Source organism: Salvelinus alpinus, chromosome 4, assembly GCF_045679555.1.
Source record: "Salvelinus alpinus chromosome 4, SLU_Salpinus.1, whole genome shotgun sequence".
NCBI classification, from domain to species: Eukaryota; Metazoa; Chordata; class Actinopteri; order Salmoniformes; family Salmonidae; genus Salvelinus; species Salvelinus alpinus.
Genome location: NC_092089.1, coordinates 37,347,951 through 37,369,230, shown reverse-complemented (window position 1 = coordinate 37,369,230; position 21,280 = coordinate 37,347,951). Strand labels below are relative to the sequence as shown.

Genomic DNA, 21,280 nt, shown 5'->3' with positions numbered 1-21,280 from the left:
GAGAGAGGACAAGACCATCATTAATCAGTTGCTAGAGTTACATCTCAGAAGCTCCCCTCAGTTCACATCGACACAATAGTTCCAACCCTATTCTGATGCATACAACAACCATTCGATGCAATAACAGTATTATAACAATCTTGTAATTTCTCCACGATATGAGTCCAAATTTGAGATTTTTGGTTCCAACCGCAGTGTCTTTGTGAGATGATATCTGCATGTGTAGTTCCCACCTGAAGCATGGAAGAGGAGGTGTGATGATGTGTTTTTTTTAAACCAGCATAATACCACCGCATTCTGCAGCGATACGCCATCCCATCTGGTTTGCCCTTAGTGGGACAATCATATGTTTTTCAACTGGACAGTGACCCAACACACCTCCAGGCTGTGTAAGGGCTATTTGACTAAGAAGGAGAGTGATTGAGTGCTCAACCCAATTGAGATGGTTTGGGATGAGTTGGACCGCAGAGTGAAGGAAAATAAACCAACAAGTGCTCAGCATATGTGGGAACTCCTTCAAGACTGTTGGAAAATTATTCCAGGTGAAGCTGGTTGAGAGAATGCCAAGAGTGTGCAAAGCTGTCATCAAGGCAAAGGGTGGCTACTTTGAAGAATCTAAACTCTAAAATATATTTTGATTTGTTTAACACCTTTTTGGTTACTAGATGGTTTTATGTGTTATTTCATAGTTTTTGTGTCTTCACTATTATTCTACAATGTAGAAAATAGTAAAAATAAAGAAACTCTTGACTGGTACTGTATATAATACAAATGTTAATATACATAAATCAGAGGGTAAAGAGAGAAATGTTCAGTGTTAAGATTAATCATGCTTTTTTGTTGTTGATCAATTGGACTTGGAAGTGGATTATTAGCTGTAGCCTGCCGCCAGTCAAAAGGCTTTTGATCTAAATGTGTCTGAAATCAGTGTGTGATTTATTCACCCTTTTAACTTTATTTTAAAACAAATTTGGTTTACATATCTGCATTCTTATAATGGTCTCTCCTTTTGTGTTTTCACAAACAAAAATACACGATACAAGGTAAACACTTTTCCCAACAACTACACACGTAAGAGAAGGATAAAGTTGAACCCCTTGGTAAATAGAAGAGGTGAGCGTCACTGAATATATATATATATATATATATATATATACTAAAATAAAATATATATCTAACATATAGAGTGTTATACATAATCTGGCAATATGTGACTATAAATTACATGGAGTAGTGTGTACATTTCACCAAATGAATCAACTGTAAGGCCAAACTGGAACAGCGCTGCAATTTCTTTTGACTTCCAGGGTTAGATTAAATCCGTAGAGTGGAAGGCCATGTTCCTGCGTTTGCGGAGACTGCATTCACGGTAAACGCTGCATATGTTGACTAAATCGTAAATGACCTTTAAATTTAAATTGTGCTATACAGCGGATCTTCTGCGCTACAGTTTGAATCTAGGTCTTAGTCTCCACGGTTGTCCAAAATAAGTTGAGTTGAGTATTGCTTGTGCCATTGCTGACAGCACAGAACACTGAATTGAGCAAATTGATACATTTGTACAACAAGAGGTAAATATTTGACATTGAGTTGTAAAATGTTTATTCTTGTGAGTGGTAACCTTACTGGCACTCTGTGTATTGACATCAAGTAATACATGTCCTCTCAGACTTTAAGAATAGTCTCTTTCTGCTGCATTCTCATAACATTGTCAAATCTGTCTCTAAACTCTGATATGACTTATCCATACACAGTGAATACACATACACTATCCTTTAGACATTTATTAGAAATATTCCAAAAAACTATCAGTATCCATAATTTGTTGTTTGTTTATGTATATTAAACTTAAAATTAAACAGGCAAATGAATTAACAATTTAAACTATCCTGTCTGCAGGTATTTAAAAAAGTAAGTCATTAGATATATAGTTTTAAAAAAGCATGTCATAAATGTTGATGAATAAACAGCATTATGTATCTCTTTGGAAAGTGCCTGTAACTGGCACCCACTGTATGTGGTCAAAATCAGGATGATTTTGGGGGCTGGGGTTGAGAGAAGCGGTGGCTGTGGTGCTAACCGGTGTTTAGGTGTCAGATCAGTGGATATTTTTGGCCAGGATGACGACGTAGACGATGTACAGGATGATGACGGTGATGCCGATACCCAGGGCGGAGTGGTTCAGTATCCGTGCTAGACGAGAACTCCTCTCAGCAACCTGCTGGTGACCCTGGTTGTTGGCGTCTCGAGTCTGAGAGCAGAGGGAGGAAGGAAGGAAGGAAGAAAGAAAGAAAGGAAAGGAGGGAGAGCTGTAATTGTTGTAATCATCATTCAGGAAAGAGAGAGTGAGAGAGAGACTTCAACGGAGAGAGTTCAACGATGATTTAGTGCAATGCTCTTATTTGAGTTATTTCAGGAGAAGCAGTATTCATTCACAAACACAATGCTTAGCCAACATGCCAACTAAGTCAGAAAATAAAAACCAGAGGGACATTTTTCTATCTCACTGTAGAGCATCTATAATAGAGCATATTAACACCATACTAGTGATGATATAACAACTTGAACGCTAAGTTCCTGTGGCCACACCCCAAGCAGCACTAAGTTGAAACAGCTGTGGATGAAGAACCAACTGTACCTGTGTGCCAGATTCACTCTTGTAGCTCTCTCCCCTAGCTACAGTCTTAGGAATGGTGCTATTTTGTGAGACACTTTTTGACACCTGTTATGTTTTCTCTTGAGGGAAGAACAAGGTTTGACAGGCAATGCTAAACTTTCAGTCAACTAACTGAAGTCTCAGTGTCTTTGACTCATCACTCCTTGCCATGGACTTTACACTATAGACATCTCGGAGTAGCTGACTACCAGTCAGTATGAGTCACACACTAAGCAACAGTAAAGCTCTCAGCAAATTTTGAACAGTATGTGTGTGTCACATGTGGTCTTGGATTACTTTCTGGCTCCAAATCAGGAAGAGTCTTGTGACAAACAGGAAGTGCATGTAAAACACAAACAACAGGCACCAAAATACCCACTCTTTAGTCCATGTTTAAAAAATAACAACATGCCCTCACACCCCCCTATAAGATCGCTCCCACTTAACAGTGACTTACTCAAGTCTGAATTGAATCAACCTCCCCCTAGTCACATGACGTTGTTAACATAGCCTCCATCTGTTTCCGTCCTCTGGTGAAATATGTGAGTTGGCTTCCACAGCAGGGCGAGGGTTGACTTAAGGTTTAAGCAGAGAGGGTCTGTGTTGATTTAGGGTAGTGTGGCGTGAGAAGGCCTGCCTGCTATTGTAAACCCTCCTCCTGATTACTGACAGCTGGTTCATAATTGTTTCTACACGGCTAGCTAGAGGAGAAGGGCTCCTTGGATCTCTTAACAGTGGACAGTTGTTGTGTTTCTGAGGGTCTGTGTACTTGCGTGTCTTGAATAATTATCTGGGCACTCCACCAAATGGTTTTCTTCCATTTCCTTGAGGTTCACAATATTTCCTCCATCCCATCTGTCTGTCTGTATGCTCTGCTTGCCGTGATATTGCAAAACTTGAAATACATATAGCCTATCCATTTACTAAGCTACTACGTCCAATTACATGAGAGATGTGCTGAGAGATGTGCGTGGTCATTTGTTGTATGGAATATGAACCCATCACAGCCAGAAAAGGTGAGGAATACTGTATATTCTGGAATACTGTATATTCTGGAATACTATACTGTATATTCTGTAACACTGTGTATATTCTGTAACACTGTATATTCTGTAACACTGTATTCTGGAATACTGTATATTCTGGAACACTGTATATTCTGCAATGGTTATGAAAATAAAATAAATAGGAAACATATTCCTATTATAAGATTCTGTTGTCTAATTAATTATTTTAGATTCTAAAAATAAAACATATGTTTTCGCTCTCCTCACTGAATGCAAATAGTTGCATTCTTGTTAATAATAAGTTTTCCTGTTGATTTTTATATATTTTTATATACCCCATTCACACAAAATACTCACTTGCAAGCTTGCAATACAGTATTTCAACCACCAGCAGATGTAAGTATGCATGGGATAAAGTTTGCAGGGAGGTGAGTACATTCTCAAGTTAAGTAAAAAAAATATATAAAACTGGCACACGCACATTTTGGGATATATTTTGAATGTATGCACGGTTTATAAATGATGCCCCAGAAACCTACTGGAAGCTTGATTCCATTCACTTACCCACGTAATACTCCATTCCTGATTTCCCCATGGGCCTCTATCAGCACTGCAGCATATTGTTCATATGACTCATCATAATATAATCTGTTGGGCCAGGCTCCTTGAAAACCACATTACATTCAATACCAACTCAATTCCAAATAAGATATTCTGAACAATTAACTGAGGAGTGGTTATTCCACTCTTTTATGAAATACTGTATCTGCAATCTGGGATTTGTTCTAAGCAATGTGGGGAGTGCAATGGGATGACAAAGTTAACATTTTATGAATTGTTTATGTGGAGGATGTACAACTGAACACATTGTATTGGGGTTTCTGTGTGACCTCATGGAGAGGGAGGGGCAGGATGTGAGATGCTTGATATGTGAGAAAATCCCAAGATCGAACAGAATCAGATCATTAACGGAGTCTGTCTTTCTAATCTCTGTGACATGAAGGGCCTTCTCAGTGACAGTACAGAAATGCTGGTGAATGGGCCATTCATTGAGCGACCCAGTGAGCATTTATATTTTTTGGGGTCGTTTAGCAGACAATCTAGAGCGACTTCGTACTGGTTCCCCATGGTAATCAAACCCAGAACCCTGGAATTGCAAGTGCCATGCTCTACCAACTTAGCCACACGGGACCACTATTGATTTACACGGTCAACAGATTTCTGCTCTTCTCTGTGACTGAAGAGAAGGTTGTCAAATTGTAGTCAACTTTGTTCTAAAGGCAGAAAGAATCTGATTGGTTTAGGGAAGAACAAATCCGATTGGTTTCTAAAAGTCAATGGGCGGAGTTTAACAGATGCACATCTTGAAAACATGGAGGAGGTTTGAACTGAGCATCTTGTAAATAAAAGTTTGAGTTAAAGGTTCTAACGTTTTTAAATATTTATTGTGATACAGTAGTCAGACAAATGTGACAACATCTCTTAGATACAACTAGTCTCCTGACTTGAAGCAAAGAGTAAAATGTAGCAAACTAGCAGCAACATGCTAAGATAATCAGAGCAAGCTAGCTAGATAGGCATTTAGCAACCTCTTAGCTACTTATGTTGAATTAATAGACATACAAGTAAGTCAGCTAACATTTGTTTTGTTGAAATGTTAAGTTGAAATGCAATTTTTTTTGACAGTTATGGACAGTTAAAATGCTAAGCTAAACAGAGCTAGTTGAATAGAGCTAATCTGGTTTCCTGGATGGTACTGTTGACTAACCCCATTCCGTGCAAATTTGCGCAACAGCGGCATTCAAACGAGGCTGCAATGAAAACTAATGGGACTGTAGTGACTGTGTTGGCATCAAAATCTGGGGTGTGAACTATGTTTCTATTAAAGCGTTGATTGACCTGGTACTGGCCCGATAGTATTGGAGTAAAGTTGAAAAAAACTGACCTATCCGACGCTGTACGTTAAATTGTGACGTGTCATGACATAACATACAGCATGCATAAAGCAACTCATTCTGTGTCTTACAGCTTCTCTCCACCAGGTGTAGCGCTTCTCTCGCAGTTTAAAAATAATAAAGGGACAGGGACAGGGTAAGGTCAATTGTACGGAATGCATACATCTTTTGCGTCATCACCGCAAGCCATCATGCCTCTTAAAAGCCGCGACAGTTCTGAAGAGAACTTTAGCGCCGCCCTTAAAAACAGATTCAAATTCGACACAAACCTTCAAATAGGTAGAGTTTTAAGTCAGAAGTTTACATACACCTTAGCCAAATACATTTAAACTCAGTTTTCACAATTCCTGACATTTAATCCCAGTAAAAATTCCCTGTCTTAGGTCAGTTAGGATCACCACTTTATTTTAAGAATGTGAAATGTCAGAATAATAGTAGAGAGAATGATTTCAGCTTTTATTTCTTTCATCACATTCCCAGTGGGTCAGACGTTTACATACACTTAATTAGTATTAGGTAGCATTGCCTTTAAATTGTTTAACTTGGGTCAAACGTTTCGGGTAGCCTTCCACAAGCTTCCCACAATAAGTTGGGTGAATTTTGGCCCATTCCTCCTGACAGAGCGGGTGTAACTGAGTCAGGTTTGTAGGCCTCCTTGCTCACACACACTTTTTCAGTTCTGCCCACAATATTTCTATAGGATTGAGGTCAGGGCATGGACACTTCAATACCTAGACCTTGTTGTCCTTAAGCCATGTAGCCACAACTTTGAAAGTATGCTTGAGGTCATTGTCCATTTGGAAGATCCATTTGCGACCAAGCTTTACCTTCCTGACTGATGTCTTGAGATGGTGCTTCAATATATAAATACATTTATGTACTCTGCGCCATTGTCTTGGAACACCTTACAAAATAATTTTAAACTGGAAGAACTTGTCCCGATTGGTGTTTTTAAATCACTGATGAAGGATTTTGAGGCTGATTCCCTGACCTGTCAATGTTTTTAATTTGCTGTTTTTGATATTGTTATACTCTTGTGAATTCAATGGTTTTTTACTAGATTACTTGTAGTTTTTCATGTTGTCTGTCTGTAATTTTTTGTAATGACTTGGTGCTGCCTATCTTGGCCAGGACGCTCTTGAAAAAGAGATTTTAAATCTCAATGAGCCCTTCCTGGTTAAATAAAGGTTAAATAAATAAAAATAAAAATTTGATTTGATATATCCACAGAATTTTACTTCCTCGTGATGCCATCTATTTTGTGAAGTGCACCAGTCTCTCCTGCAGCAAAGCACCCTCACAACATGATGCTGCCACCCCCGTGCTTCACGGTTGGGATGATGTTCTTCGGCTTGCAAGCCTACCCCTTTTTCCTCCAAACATAACGATGGTCATTATGGCCAAACAGTTCTATTTTTGTTTCATCAGACCGGAGGACATTTCTCCAAAAAGTACGATCTTTGTCTCCATGCGCAGTTGCAAACCATAGTCTGGCTTTTTTTGGCGGTTTTGGAGCAGTGACTTCTTCCTTGCTGAGCGGCCTTTCAGGTTGTGTCGATATAAGACTTGTTTTACTGTGGATATAGATACTTTTGTACCTGTTTCCTCCAGCATCTTCACAAGGTCCTTTGCAGTTGTTCTGGGATTGATTTGCACTTTTCGCACCAAACTACGTTCATCTCTAGGAGACAGAACGCGTCTCCTTCCTGAGCGGTATGACGGCTGCGTGGTCCAATGGTGTTTATACTTGCGTACTATTGTTTGTACAGATGAACGTGCTACCTTCAGGCGTTTGGATATTGCTCCCAATCATGAACCAGACTTGTGGAGGTCTACAATTTTTTTCTGAGGTCTTGGCTGATTTCTTTTTATTTTCCCATGATGTCGTGCAAAGAGGCACTGAGTTTGAAGGTAGGCCTTGAAATACATCCACAGGTACACCTCCAATTGACTCAAATAATGTCAATTAGCCAATCAGAAGCTTCTAAAGCCATGACATCATTTTCTGGAATTTTCCAAGCTGTTTAAAGGCACAGTCAACTTAGTGTATGTAAACTTCTGACCCACTGGAATTGTGATACAGTGAATTATAAGTTAAATAATCTGTCTGTAAACAATTGTTGGAAAAATTACTTGTTTCATGCACAAAGTAGATGTCCTAACCGACTTGCCAAAACTATAGTTTGTTAACAAGAAATTTGTGGAGTGGTTGAAAAACGAGTTTTAATGACTCCAACGTAAGTGTATGTAAACTTCCGACTTCAACTGTACTGTATGTAATGACACATTATATAAATTCTTTATAGTGTTTCATTTACATTTTAGAGGTGATAAGATTGACAGATCGGGTGAAGAAATCTGTTTCCGCACACAGCTTATCTCCCCCTTTCCCTATCTCGCAGTACGTTTTGCTTCCCCACCCGTCATTTTTAAAAAGACCCGACGGAGCTCATTGCCTTCTTCAATCATGCAGAGACGGGCAGCATGAAGGCCTCGTCATTGATTTTGCTGAAAACGGGAGAAATTGTGCTTAGAATGGTATTCATATTACAGTTGACCTGGAAGTATTATGTTTTTGGGGTGCTAAAATAAGGTAAATTGTACATTACAGCGCGATGTACAGAAGTGCATTAGATTAGTAACTACATCCTTTCTTATTCCACTAAGATATAATCAATGAAGCAATATTTACAAGAGTAGACCAAAAACAAACTCTACCATATTCTACCTAATATACAGTACATACGTGAGGGTAGAGTAAGGTACTGTCAGTAATGGGGATAAGAGGATGAGTGTGTATAAGCAATATGTGGATAGATAAAGGGGCTATCAAAGGGTTAACTGAAACAATGCTGTTGCTATTTTCATTGACAATTATATCTCTACACTTCACCTAAAATATGACTGAAACATTTGGAGTGTGGACTGTATTAATTGTGTAATTACTGGGAGTGGAACACAGAAGTTGTGGTGTTTGGTGCACCTGGGCTCTCCATTAAATGATTATCCCTTAAATTACCAAATTTTCAGCCACTTTCCCTTTTCACTGCATGTTGCTTATAGGTTCAGCTTAACACATGCCGGATTCATGCCACTAACGGTCCTGCTTACAAAGGAGCTGTGTTCGACAATGTTTCAAATTCATAGATTTGTTAGTTGTTGGGGCCATGATTGTTTATGTTTTTCTAGTCTAAGGCATGGCCACTATAACTTATTTTCCGCATCTCTGTTTCCTCAAAGTGCACTCTGTGACGTTAAACACAAAAAAACAGAGCCTAAAAGATAATAGATAAGAAATAATATGTCATAAATGAATCTCTGAGATAAAAAAAACAGCTTTATCTCAGACATTGCCAAATATTGAAGTACTATTCTCACCATATCGTGACAGTCACAATAAAGATAACATTCACAATGAAGTTCAGGGTTTAGAGCCAATACCAACAGTGTAAGCAACGTCCTATTTGAACCTGTGGTAATGACCCTATTCATTCCCAACAACCCATGGGGCCCAGACAGGGGCTGCTTCATAAAAGAGGCTGGGGTATCCTAGCAACTAGTGTTAATAAAGTTAGTGTGTGTAATCATTTTCTGATATTGCCAGAGTACAGTATAAATAATTTTCAAATAATAACTGTGTAAGCACCGTTTTCTTAACCTGTTATGGCTGCAAGGGAAATTATTGAGTAGCCAGAAAAAAGGTGCCCATTTCAAACGGCCTCGTACTCAATTCTTGCTCGTACAATATGCATATTATTTATTACCTTTGGATATAAAACACCTTCTAGTTTCTAAAACAGGTTTAATTATTTCTCTAAGTGAAACATAACTCTTTTTACAGCCCATTTTCTGGAAAAAGAGAAATTTCCAAGAAGCTATGTCTCTCTTCAAGATACTCTCTATAAAAGGCCTTGGCACTTGGGACTGTACAAACACGTCACACATCTTCCCCTGGTTGTCATGCGGAAGTGAGAGAAAAAAGGACTTGATTATCTCTGTCAGGGACTGAAAGGAACCTCTTTGAGTGATAAGTGCGCACTTTATAATTTTTTCTGGGCGCGAAGTAGGAACTGGACTGCGCTCCTGGAAAACACTCGTTATAGGTGAATATGACCTCCAGCTTCGATTTTCTTTGATACATGTCACAAAATCATCCTAAAGTATGTTTTTTCAATATACTTTAATTATATTATTGAAATTTATTCTGGACTTTAGACGTGATGCGACGCAAGAATTTTGTCAAGACGGAGAGGTTAGCACGGCATGGCCAGTGTGTCATGCTAATTCAACAGGGACATCGTTCGTTCTAGGTCCAAATGAACACGGTTCTGAACAAAGGACCCTTTGGAGAACATTCTGATGGAAAATCAACAAAGATAAGGACCCAATTTGGGATGCTTTTTCATATATCTGTCGAACTGTGCTATCGCTAGCGTTTGACTAGAATCAATGCTGCTGTGTGTTAGCTATTGTAGTAAGCTAATATAACGATATATTGTGTTTTCGCTGTAAAACACTTCAGAAATCGGAAATATTGTCTGTATTCACAAGATCTTTCTCTTTCATTAGCTATCCACCATATATTTTTCTGAAATCTTTTCTGATGTGAAATTAGAAGTTGACGTTGGTGTCTGTTTTCTCTGGCTACTGCCGTGCGATATCTGACTGTAGCTATGATGGTGGCTAAGATGGTAGCAGTAATGTAAAACTGATTTATAGCTAAAATATTCAACTTTTTCGAACAAAACATAGATTTATTGTGTAACATGTTATAGGACTGTCATCTGAGGGAGTTTTTTCTAGGTTATTTAGGTTAGTTCTAGGTTAGTTAGGTTGGCTTTGCATGCTAGCTGCATGCTAGCTGCATGCTACCGGTGCTGTGAAAAATATCTGTCTCTCTTTTTGTATTTGGTGGTGAGCTAACATGAATATATGTGGTGTTTTCGCTGTAAAACATTTAAAGAATCTGAAATATTGTCTGTATTCACAAGATCTTTGTCTTTCATTAGCTATCCACCATATATTTCTCTGAAATGTTTTCTGATGTGTAATAAGGTAGTTGAAGTTGGTGTCTGTATTTTCTCTGGCTACTCCCGTGCGATTTCTTACTGTAGCTATGATGGTAGCAGTAATGTAAAACTGATTTATAGCTAAAATATGCATTTTTTTTGAACAAAACATAGATTTATTGTGTAACATGTTATAGGACTGTCATCTGAGGTAGTTTTTTCTAGGTTATTTAGGTTGGTTTTAGGTTAGTTAGGTTGGCTTGTGCATGCTACTTCATCCTACTTGTGCTGTGAAAAATGTCTGTCTTTTTTATTTGGTGGTGAGCTAACATAAATATATGTGGTGTTTTCTCTGTAAAACATTAAAAAAATCGGACATGTTGGCTGGATTGACAAGATGTTTATCTTTCAAATGCTGTATTGGACTTGTTAATGTGTGAAAGTTAAATATTTTACAAAAATAGATTTTGAATTTCGCGCCCTGCACTTGCAGTGGCTGTTGTCATATTGATCCCGATGTCGGGCTTGCAGCCTGAAGAAGTTTTTAAGAAGACAGGAAAATAGGTGTAATGGATTACTAAATGAACTTGAAACTTGACAAGGGAAACAATAGACAAGCAACTCCTTTTGAAGACAATTGCCAGGAAATTGTGTGCAGTCTCCAACAAGGATATGTTCATCGTCCTGTCCGTATTTCATGGCAAATCACTCTAAAACATTTCAAAACATACTGACTGGAAAACACACAGCCTGCGACACACAGACACAAATCTAAAACACTTCCGGCCACAGATGCACGAGCACACAAGCACGAGCACACACGCACGAGCACACACACGAGCACACACGCACGAGCACACACACACGAGCACACACACACGAGCACACACACACACACGCACACACGCACACACACACACACGCACACACACACACACACACACACACACACACACACACACACACACACACACACACACACACACACACACACACACACACACACAAGCACACACAACAATAGCTTCTTTCTGCTCTCTGATTATGCCCTCTTGTCCGCCATGTTAGAAAGGCCCCACTGTGTGAATGTTGAATTGCCAAGAGGCAGAATCCTGTTGCCCTCCCCTCCCCCGGCCTGTACCCCTATTGACCCTCCCACAGGCCTTTCCCTTCCTCCTACTCCTCCCAGACAACCTGGCGCAAATCCCAAACACAACAGATTCCAAACACAATGCGACTCCCCCTCTCGTGTGTCAGGCCAGGAAAAACATGCTGAAATGTGGAAAGTCCTATAAATCACGACATAACAATATCCTGTATAGATCTCGAACTAACCTAAAACAATCCAAACTCAATAAAATAGGGAATGCAACTAACCTACAGTGCATTCGGCAAATATTCAGACCCCTTCACTTTTTCCACATTTAGTTACATTACAGCCTTATTCTAAAATGGATTAAATAAGGAGATGACTGTGGACTACAGGAAAAGGAGGTCCGAGCACACCCCCATTCTCATCGACGGGCTGTAGTGGAGCAGGTTGAGAGCTTAAGTGCCTTGGTGTCCACATCACCAACAAACTAACATGGTCCAAGCACACCAAGACGTGAAGAGGGCACAACAAAACCTATTCCCCCTCAGGAGACTGCGGCCTCTGACGGCCTCTGACCGCAGAGGGTAGTGCATATGGCCCAGTACATCACTGGGGCTAAGCTTCCTGCCATCCAGGACCTCTATACCAGGCGGTGTCAGAGGAAGGCCCTAAAACGTGTCAAAGACTCCAGCCACACCAGTCATAGACTGTTCTCTCTGCTACCACATGGCAAGCGGTACCGGAACGCCAAGTCTAGGTCCAAGAGGCATCTAAACAGTTTCTACCCCCAAGCCATAAGACTCCGAACATCTAATCAAATGGCTATCCAGACTATTTGCACTGCCCCGCCTTTACACCACTGCTAATCTCTGTTATTATCTATGCATAGTCACTTCCCACAGTTGACAGTGCATGTCAGAGCAAAAACCAAGCCACGAGGTCAAAGGAATTGTATGTAGAGTTCCAAGACAAGATTGTGTCGAGGCACAGATCTGGGGAAGGGTACCAAAACATTTCTGCAGCAATGAGGGCCCTGAGAACACAGTGGCCTCCATCATTCTCAAATGGAAGAAGTTTGGAACCACCTAGACTCTTCCTAGAACTGGCTGCCCGGCCAAACTGAACAATCGGGGGAGAAGGGCCTAGGTCAGTGAGGTGACCAAGAACCCGATGTTCACTCTGACAGAGATGGGAGAATCTTCCAGAAGGACAACCATCTCTGCAGCACTCCCCCAATCAGGCCTTTATGGTAGAGTGGCCAGTTAAAGGCACATGACAGCCTGCTTGGAGTTTGCCAAAAGGCACCTAAAGGACTTTCAGACCATAAGAAACAAGATACTCTGGTCTGATGAAACCAAGATTGAACTCTTTGGCCTGAATGCCAAGCGTCACATCTTGAGGAAAGCTATCACAATCCCTACGCTGAAGCACGGTGTCGGTAGCATCATGCTGTGGGGGTGTTTTATCAGTGGCAGGGACTGGGAGACTAGTCAGGATCGAGGGAAAGATGAATGGAGCAAAGTACAGCGAGATCCTTGATGAAAACCTGCTCCAGAGGGCTCAAGACCTCAGACTGGGGCGAAGGTTCACCTTCCAACAGGACAACGACCATGAGCACACAGCCAAGACAATGCAGGAGTAGCTTTGGAACAAGTCCCTGAATGTCCTTGAGTGGCCCAGCCAGAGCCCGGACTTGAACCTGATCGAACATCTCTGCAGAGACCTGAAAATAGCTGTGCAGCAACGCTCCCCATCCAACCTGACAGAGCTTGAGAGGATCTGCAGAGAAGAATGGGAGAAACTCCCCAAATGCGGTTGTGCCAAGCTTGTAGCATCATACCCAAGAAGACTCGAGGCTGTAAGCGCTGCCAACAGTGCTTCAACAAAGGACTGAGTAAAGGGTCTGAATACTTATGTAAATGTGATTTTTTTCAGTTTTTTATTTGTAATAAATTTGCAAAAAAATCCGTTTTTCCTTTGTCATTATGGGTTATTGTGTGTAGATTGATGGGGATTTTTTTTAAATCCATTTTAGAATGACGCTATAATGTAACAAATTGTGGAAAAAGTTAAGGGGTCTGATTTACTTTCCAAATGCACTGTATGTAATCCAAGGGAATCATTTCCACAACAGTAGCCGGCATGAAATAGGAAGTCATAATTTCACCAGCTTTCCCATACAGGACATAACTCCATTTCTTTTTGAGGAAGAAACAATGTACCGTAACACATTTTTTTTTAGAACATACATTTTCCTAGATACATAACGTATCTCTCCCTGTCTGGGAATAGTTTTAAGATTTTATTTTAACCTTTATTTAACTAGGCAAGTCAGTTAAGAACAAATTCTTATTTTCAATGACAGCCTAGGAACAGTGGGTTAACTGCCTTGTTCAGGGGCAGAACAATAGATTTTTACTTTGTCAGCTCAGGGAATCGATCTAGCAACCTTTCGGTTACTAGTCCAATGCTCTAACCACTAGGCAACCTGCCACCCCAGGATTGGCTGGTGCTGTACTCTATGTGAGTGGGCATTAAGTCTATGTGCCAGTCAGACAGTGCTGCTGACTGGGAGACACAGAAAAGAAAACTGTGTTTGCAGTCTGGCTTGTCACCTCTGTACGCAGTGCCACGCCAAACACTGCCAAGTAGCAGCTTGCCGCAACTGAGGCAAGGTGGGAAGGGCTCGGTGTGGGATAGTCATGCCCAAGCTTCCTCGCAGAGCGTCAAGTAGCCTCTTAGCGAGATAATACACCACTTACCCATTACCGTATGTCTCCTCCAGGCCTGAACTGGGTGTGGTCATGCCTACTCCCGGTCTCCCGCTCCCATTGTCAAGCACACCTGGACTTCATCAGCACCTTGATTACTTCCCCTTTATTTAGGCCTCTGTCATCAGGCAGTATTGGTTTGTTTTCATTCACGGTCTGTACGCTTCTCATGTTTTGTCGATCTGCATTCTTCATTATTAAACTCACCTTCTGCACCTGGTTCCTGACTCCCGCCGCATACATGACTAGTGGTCAACTGTTGCACGATTTCTATTCTAGTTAGTTTAACACAGGTTTCCTTCAGTGTTGTGTTGATAAAAGATGCCCAAATGCCTTGAGAGTCAACTATTTGGATGAGATGGGTTCCCATTATCTCTGGCGAAAACCAAACAATGCATTCCACAGTAAGAACCTCATACCAACGGTCAAGCATGGTGGTGGTAGTGTGACGGTTTGGGGATGCTTTGCTGCTTCAGGACCTGGACAACTTGCCTTAATAGAAAGAACCATGAATTCTGCTCTGTATCAGAGAATTCTACAGGAGAATGTCAGGCCATCCGTCTGTGAGCTGAAGCTGAAGTGCAGCTGGGTCATGCAGCAAGGCAATGATCCAAAACACACAATCAAGTCTACATGAAAATGGTTAAAAAGCTGCAAAATGTACGTTTTGGCATGGCCTAGTCAAAGTCCAAACCTAATCCCAATTGAGATGTTGTGGCAGAACTTGAAACGAGCAGTTCATGCTTGAAAACCCACAAATATCACTGAGTTAAAGTAGTTCTGCGCGCAAGAAAAATTCCTCCACAGCGATGTGAGGGACTGATCAACAACTACAAGAAGCATCTGGTTGCAGTCATTACAGCTAAAGGTGGCACAACCAGTTATTGAGTGTAAGGGAGATTACATTTTCACACAGGGAAATTTGGTCATGCGTAACTTTGTTAATTAAATAAATAAAATAAGAATACATTTTTCTTATTCGTAAACTCAGGTTCCCTTTATCTAATATTAGGTTAGGATTGAAGATCTGATAACATTCAGTATTAAAAATATGCAAAAATATAGAACATCTGAAAAGGGGAAAACACTTTTTCACGGCACTATAGAATTTTCAGTATGGAAAAGGAAAGCTGGTAAAATAAAAGTGAAAAACTCTCCAGAAAAGTACAAACGACCATAACAGATTACCGAATAGCATGTCCAGGTAAACTGCTCCTATTTGTAAGGAATGAGGGATTCCATAACGGATTAAAGACCCACTTGAAATATTTGTTTGTTCCCTACATGTAACCACAAGGAAATTAACCAGATACATTTCAGGTCGTTTGCGCATGATTATGCTGCATGGGACAAAATAAATAAATAAATAAATAAATAAAAATGAAAGTGTTTACTAGCTAAGTGAACATGTCATACAACCTGCATTGTGTCTGTCTCCCTAACTCTACTCAACTCTGTTTATGTTAGCCCGGGGTTACCTCATCAAAAAGAGGGATAGTGTTACTGTAAAGTGTGAAGAAGTTGCAAAATGATGGCCTTAATGTCCTCGTGGCAAGCTAACATTCTCACAGGTGATGTCAAGTTCTGTTTTAGGGCATGCTCACCACTTACTCCATTCCAGCCATTATTGTGAGCCATCCTCACTTCAGCAGCCTCCGGTGAATTTCCCACTAGGTAATGGATAGTCTGTATGATCAGTCATTTCAATGTAAGCTCTCTGGGTTAAAGACCTGAAAACAGCACACCTCCAATAAATCTGTATCTATGCTGTAAAAAGCAGAAACAGGACACCTGCAGTGGTGTTTATGCTTGGAGAACACTCCATCTCCGTGTCTGATTCAGTCTACTATATTAGTACGGGATGGTTGAGCTAATGTAGGCTAATGTGGGTGGCAGGTAGCCTAGTGGTTAGAGCATTGGACTAGTAACCGAATGGTTGCAAGATCGAATCGCTGTCCTGACAAGGTAAAAATCTGCCCCTGAACAAGGCAGTTAACTCACTGTTCCTAGGCTGTCATTGAAAATAAGAATTTGTTCTTAACTGACTTGCCTAGTTGAAAAAAGACTGTGATTAGCATGAGGTTGTAAGTAACAAGAACATTTCCCAGGACATAGACATATCTGATATGGGCAGAAAGCTTAAATTCTGTTAGTCTAACTGCACTGTCCAACTTACAGTAGCTATTACAGTGAAATTATACCATGCTATTGTTTGAGGCGAGTGCACAGTTATGAACTTGAAAATGTATTAATAAACCAATTAGGCACAGTTGGGCAGTCTTGATACAACATTTTGAACAGAAATGCAATGGTTCATTGAATCAGTCTAAAACTTTCCACATACACTGCTGTCATCTAGTGGCCAAAATCTAAATTGTGTCTAACCTGGAATAGTACATTATGGCCATTCTCTTGCATTTCAAAGATGACAAAAAAACATTTTTTTTTAAATGCATGTTTTTTTCTTTGTATTATCTTTTACCAGATCTAATGTGTTATAATCTCCTACATTAATTTCACATTTCAACAAACTTCAAAGTGTTTCCTTTCAAATGGTACCAAGAATATACATAACCTTGCTTCAGGTCCTGAGCTACAGGCGGTTAGATTTGGGTTTGTCATTTTAGGTGAAAATAGAAAAAAAGGAACCAATCCTTAAGAGGTTTAAAGCATCAGATCAAACCTTTGTCTGACAGATTGATTCCAGAGTATCTTCTGGATGCTTTCATGCTATCTGTCCCCAGATAGCCTTTTCAGTTGTGTAAACCTGGAAAGAAATTGTGGAAATAATAGTCTGTTGTTTGTGTTGATACCCAAAAGATAAGGAGGCATGAATTTGTTTTTACAATGACTTTAGGGTATTACGAATCCGCTCTGGTGGCTTCAGTTTAGGAGAAAATGAAACATAACTTTATGGCAGTGAGTCATGGATATGAGATTATAAGAGCATACCAAAATGATTCAGTCTGTGATGTGGGTCGTTCCACCAAAAATGCTTTAAACCTAATTTTAACGTTCTGTCATAATGAGCACATGTTCAACTTAATAAAAAACATGTTTTCTCACCTCTAGGTAATAAAAAAAAAAAAATGCTATTGTACGTGCTGTAATAATATTTTAAGATAAATACACAACACAGAGGACTAAAGGTCAAGAGGGAATTAACGATCAATGGAAATAGTTGTTTTTCTGTAATAGGGAATCATTGATTAATGGGCCAGAGACCTGGGAGGAATGTCAGCCCGGGACTCATAGCTACATGTGGCAAGTTATAATTGGTCCGAATTGTCTATACATTGAGCCTGAAACGAGATACTTGTTATTTGGCCATTGATCCAATTTTACTGCAAGGAATTCTAATTGGTCAACCACAGGCTAGGGTTGGGTTATAGATTACATCCTGTCTCTTTGTTCTGTGGAGAATCACTGAGGACAGTGAAGAAGGAACATCTGTCATCTACTTTCCAGCATAACAACTATGATGTGTTCTCTTTGAATAAATATATATTTTCTCCCCCTGATTTGCTTTGGGGTCAGTGTTATTGAAGAATAACATCAACTGCTATCAGTTCCTATTAATATACTTTAAGTGCCAACAGGTAGGATCGCAACACTGTTGATCCGCCATAAATTCCCTTGTTACAGGGGAGATGGAAGTTTGCTGTGTTCAACGGGGGGGCAATTGAATGTAAGCTTCACAATGTTTATTATTATTGTGAAAACATGTCTAGCCTGTCTATCTATGTGTAACAGGTTTGACCTGTTATTCTCAACCCACTCAGTTTTCTACCACAAAACACCAGAAAATTTACAAAAAGAGTAGAACCAGCTCACCTGCTTTTACACTATGATTTGACTATTAGATGTTCAATGTTTCTTTTGAAAATAATATTTAAAAAGGAATATTTTCACCATATTTAAACAAGAGTTCAGTTGACGTAGCATGGTTGACCTTTAAATGAGGGACAGGTTGTTATTTTCTCCCCTTAAAATGACCCACTAATCACTAAATAAATAATAATATACAGAAATGACATTGTGAAAGTAACAAAATAATTAATGGTGATAAGGGTGGAAAGTTGGCGTTAAGTGGGTTAAAATGCATAGAGGGGCGTCTCAAAATGTGTCAAAATGCAGAATATTTGCACTTTAGCAAGTCTTTATTTATATATAAAATCAGATTTATTGAAAATTCCATGTGGCCTTTATTAAAACCAGTTAAATGTAATCGAAAATGTAATCTACATCATCCCCAAAAGTAATTATTTATCATGAGAGGGCCATAAACAATAACTAGTAATCCTACATACTCAAAGAAATGTTAACATCTCACCTTTCTGGTAAAAATAGTTGCTGATATGAAGTACAAATATGAAATATCTTACAGTATATAATAGCCCTTGACTTGCCCAGGAGAGGAGGAACTTTACTGAGCGATTATGTCTATGATGGATGTGGATGAAGTCAATTCACCAGCACATTGTTCAACCTCAGTTGATGTTGTTATTACATTAGAAGTCATCCACTGGGTTTTGATACTTGATAAAAAGCCACTGTCTCATTGTGAAATAAAGATGCCCATAATAACATCTTCAACCTCCTTTCTCTCTTTACCAGGCTTTGACCCGGATGTTTCCACCATTACCCACATTGATCTATATGAGTCATACCCGGTCAACAATTAGCTGTCTATCCTGATATGCGTTTGTAATCCCAGTAAGTAAGTAAAGAGACTTGCAATGTGCACACTGCCTACAAAATGAGGTGGAAACTGAGCTGCACATCCTAACCTCCTGCCAAATGTATGACCATATTAGAGACACATATTTCCCTCAGATTACACAGACCCACAAAGAATTCGAAAACAAATACCACATTGTGCAATCACAGAGGCCAAAAGAAAAGGGCAACCAGTGAAAAACAATATATTTACGTTTTATTTATTTTCCCTTTTGTACTTCAACTATTTGCACATCATTACAACACTGTATATAGACATAATGACATTTGAAACGTCTTTATTCTTTTGGAACTTTTGTAAGTGTAATGTCCACTGTACATTTTTTGTTTATTTAAATGTGGTTTATTATCTATTTAACTTGCTTTGGCAATGTAAACATATGTTTCCCATGCCAATAAAGCCCCTTAAATTGAAATTGACTTGGGGCTTGTAGGGATAGCTCAGGGTTTCCAGCCCTTTCCTACCCCTCTTCTCAGTGTGGCTGTCCATTCGAGGGTGAGGTTTGGCAAAGGACAAGGGAGAGGGTTGTTGGAGTTCTCCTTTTGTCTTTTGCGATTTGATAATCCCAGAATACCTTTTACATTTTGAATATCACCTCCTCTTACGTCACTCACACAGTCAAGTCACCCGCATGTTTAACCACCCATATTTAACCACCCATTTTTAACCACCCATATTCCGGGAAGGGTCCCTCCCTTTCTTACACACACTCTCCCCAATTCCCACTTCGTACCCCATCTCCCCTCCCCCGATCCCCTCAAACCACCATATCCTGAGGACCTTATTCAAAACAGAACTCAAGACTGTGAGACACCGAGTGTTAGGCCAAAACTATCACAAACATGTCCCTCTCTCCAGCTATGCAGCCCTCCACCAAGTAGAGAGAGAGAGAGACTGTTATTTAAACAAAACCGGTAACTGTGTTTCTTGGATAACGCAAAAAAAAAGACTACAGTGAGAAATACACTACTGACTACTCTACAAAATGAAAAAAGTTATGTTCCGTGAATTATTTGGGATACATATCTACTGGAAACACATTAGTCTACATTACATTTGAATGTTCTTAAAACAGCAATAAAAGTCCCACTCACCGAGATGGAGTAGATAAGTGCAGCGATGCCAAGTGGCAGGCAGCAGCACAGCATGGTGAAAATGGAGTAGCCCAGGTAGTCTGGCAGAGGGTAAGGCAGAGCTCCATGGGTCACAAACACCGTAGGCTGGACTGTGACGGTGGACTGGTGGTACTCTCCCTGGGGGTACTGTCCCTGGGGGTACTGTCCCTGGGGGTACTGTCCCTGGGGGTATGGCTGGCCGTAAGGGGCCCCAGGTGCTCCTCCATACTGGGGCGGTGGTGCGTAGCCCTGGGGATTGGCGGGGTAGCCTGCTGGTACAGGGTATCCTGTGTTGGGGTACTGGGGGTGGTCCTGGTAGGGTGGAGGAGCTGGTTGTCCCATCCCAGACTTCTCATCTGGGTTCCAGCCTGGTGGTGGGGCGTTTGGCATCTTGTTGGGATCCATTTTTTTGTGCTGTTGGTGATTTGTTTCCCTTTTATCTTACTTCTCTCTTTCTTTATTTTGTGCCTCCTCTCAATCTCTCCAAGTGTTCTTCTGTGTCTTCTTCTGTGTGTCTCTGCCTAAATGGTCTGCCTGCCTACAAGCTGTGTAAAGCAAGCAATTACGTTCTCTCTCCCCCTCCCCTGTCCGTCCCTGGCAGCTCATTATGTTTAGAGGAGGCCTGTGTGGGTGAGCTGACAGGGAAGGGTTAGGGGTGGGGAAAGACTGAGTAGCTGACTGGAGTCAAATAACAAGTCCAGCAGTCAGGCAGAAATGCTGTCCATCTAATGCAGAGGTACCATAGCCTGGATAGGAGTTGTGCGCAACCCCATGGTGATATTTTGAACTACACCAGTAACAGTCACATTGAATTATTGTACTTATTGATAACTCTTCAGTGCAAGATATTCAAATACTTATTTTTCTTTGTTATGATGTAAAACTGTATATTTGATACTGTAATAAGGTAAAACTATAACAAAAGTGATGCTT

The 21,280-nt window shown here is 40.2% G+C and overlaps 1 protein-coding gene and 1 long non-coding RNA gene across 3 annotated transcripts; one reads left to right on the top strand and one right to left on the bottom strand.

Annotated features, from left to right (window-relative positions):
• Positions 1 to 1,585: 1,585 nt before the first annotated feature.
• Positions 1,586 to 21,046, bottom strand: LOC139573451 (protein lifeguard 1-like). 2 transcript variants are annotated; one of them, XM_071396906.1, is made up of 3 exons: positions 20,327 to 20,910; positions 17,175 to 17,258; positions 1,586 to 2,251 (listed from the first exon to the last, which is right to left on the bottom strand). In XM_071396906.1, the coding sequence occupies exons 1-2, from the start codon at positions 20,750 to 20,752 to the stop codon at positions 17,217 to 17,219; spliced, it is 468 nt and encodes a 155-aa protein (XP_071253007.1). In that variant the 5' UTR covers positions 20,753 to 20,910; the 3' UTR covers positions 1,586 to 2,251; positions 17,175 to 17,216. The 2 variants fall into 2 exon arrangements, with proteins under 2 accessions (XP_071253007.1, XP_071253006.1); XM_071396905.1 differs by lacking the exon at positions 17,175 to 17,258 and having other exon boundaries at positions 20,327 to 21,046.
• Positions 9,673 to 9,985, top strand: LOC139573454 (uncharacterized). Its single transcript, XR_011674603.1, has 2 exons — positions 9,673 to 9,721; positions 9,834 to 9,985. It is a non-coding gene; the product is annotated as an uncharacterized lncRNA (long non-coding RNA).
• Positions 21,047 to 21,280: the final 234 nt, after the last annotated feature.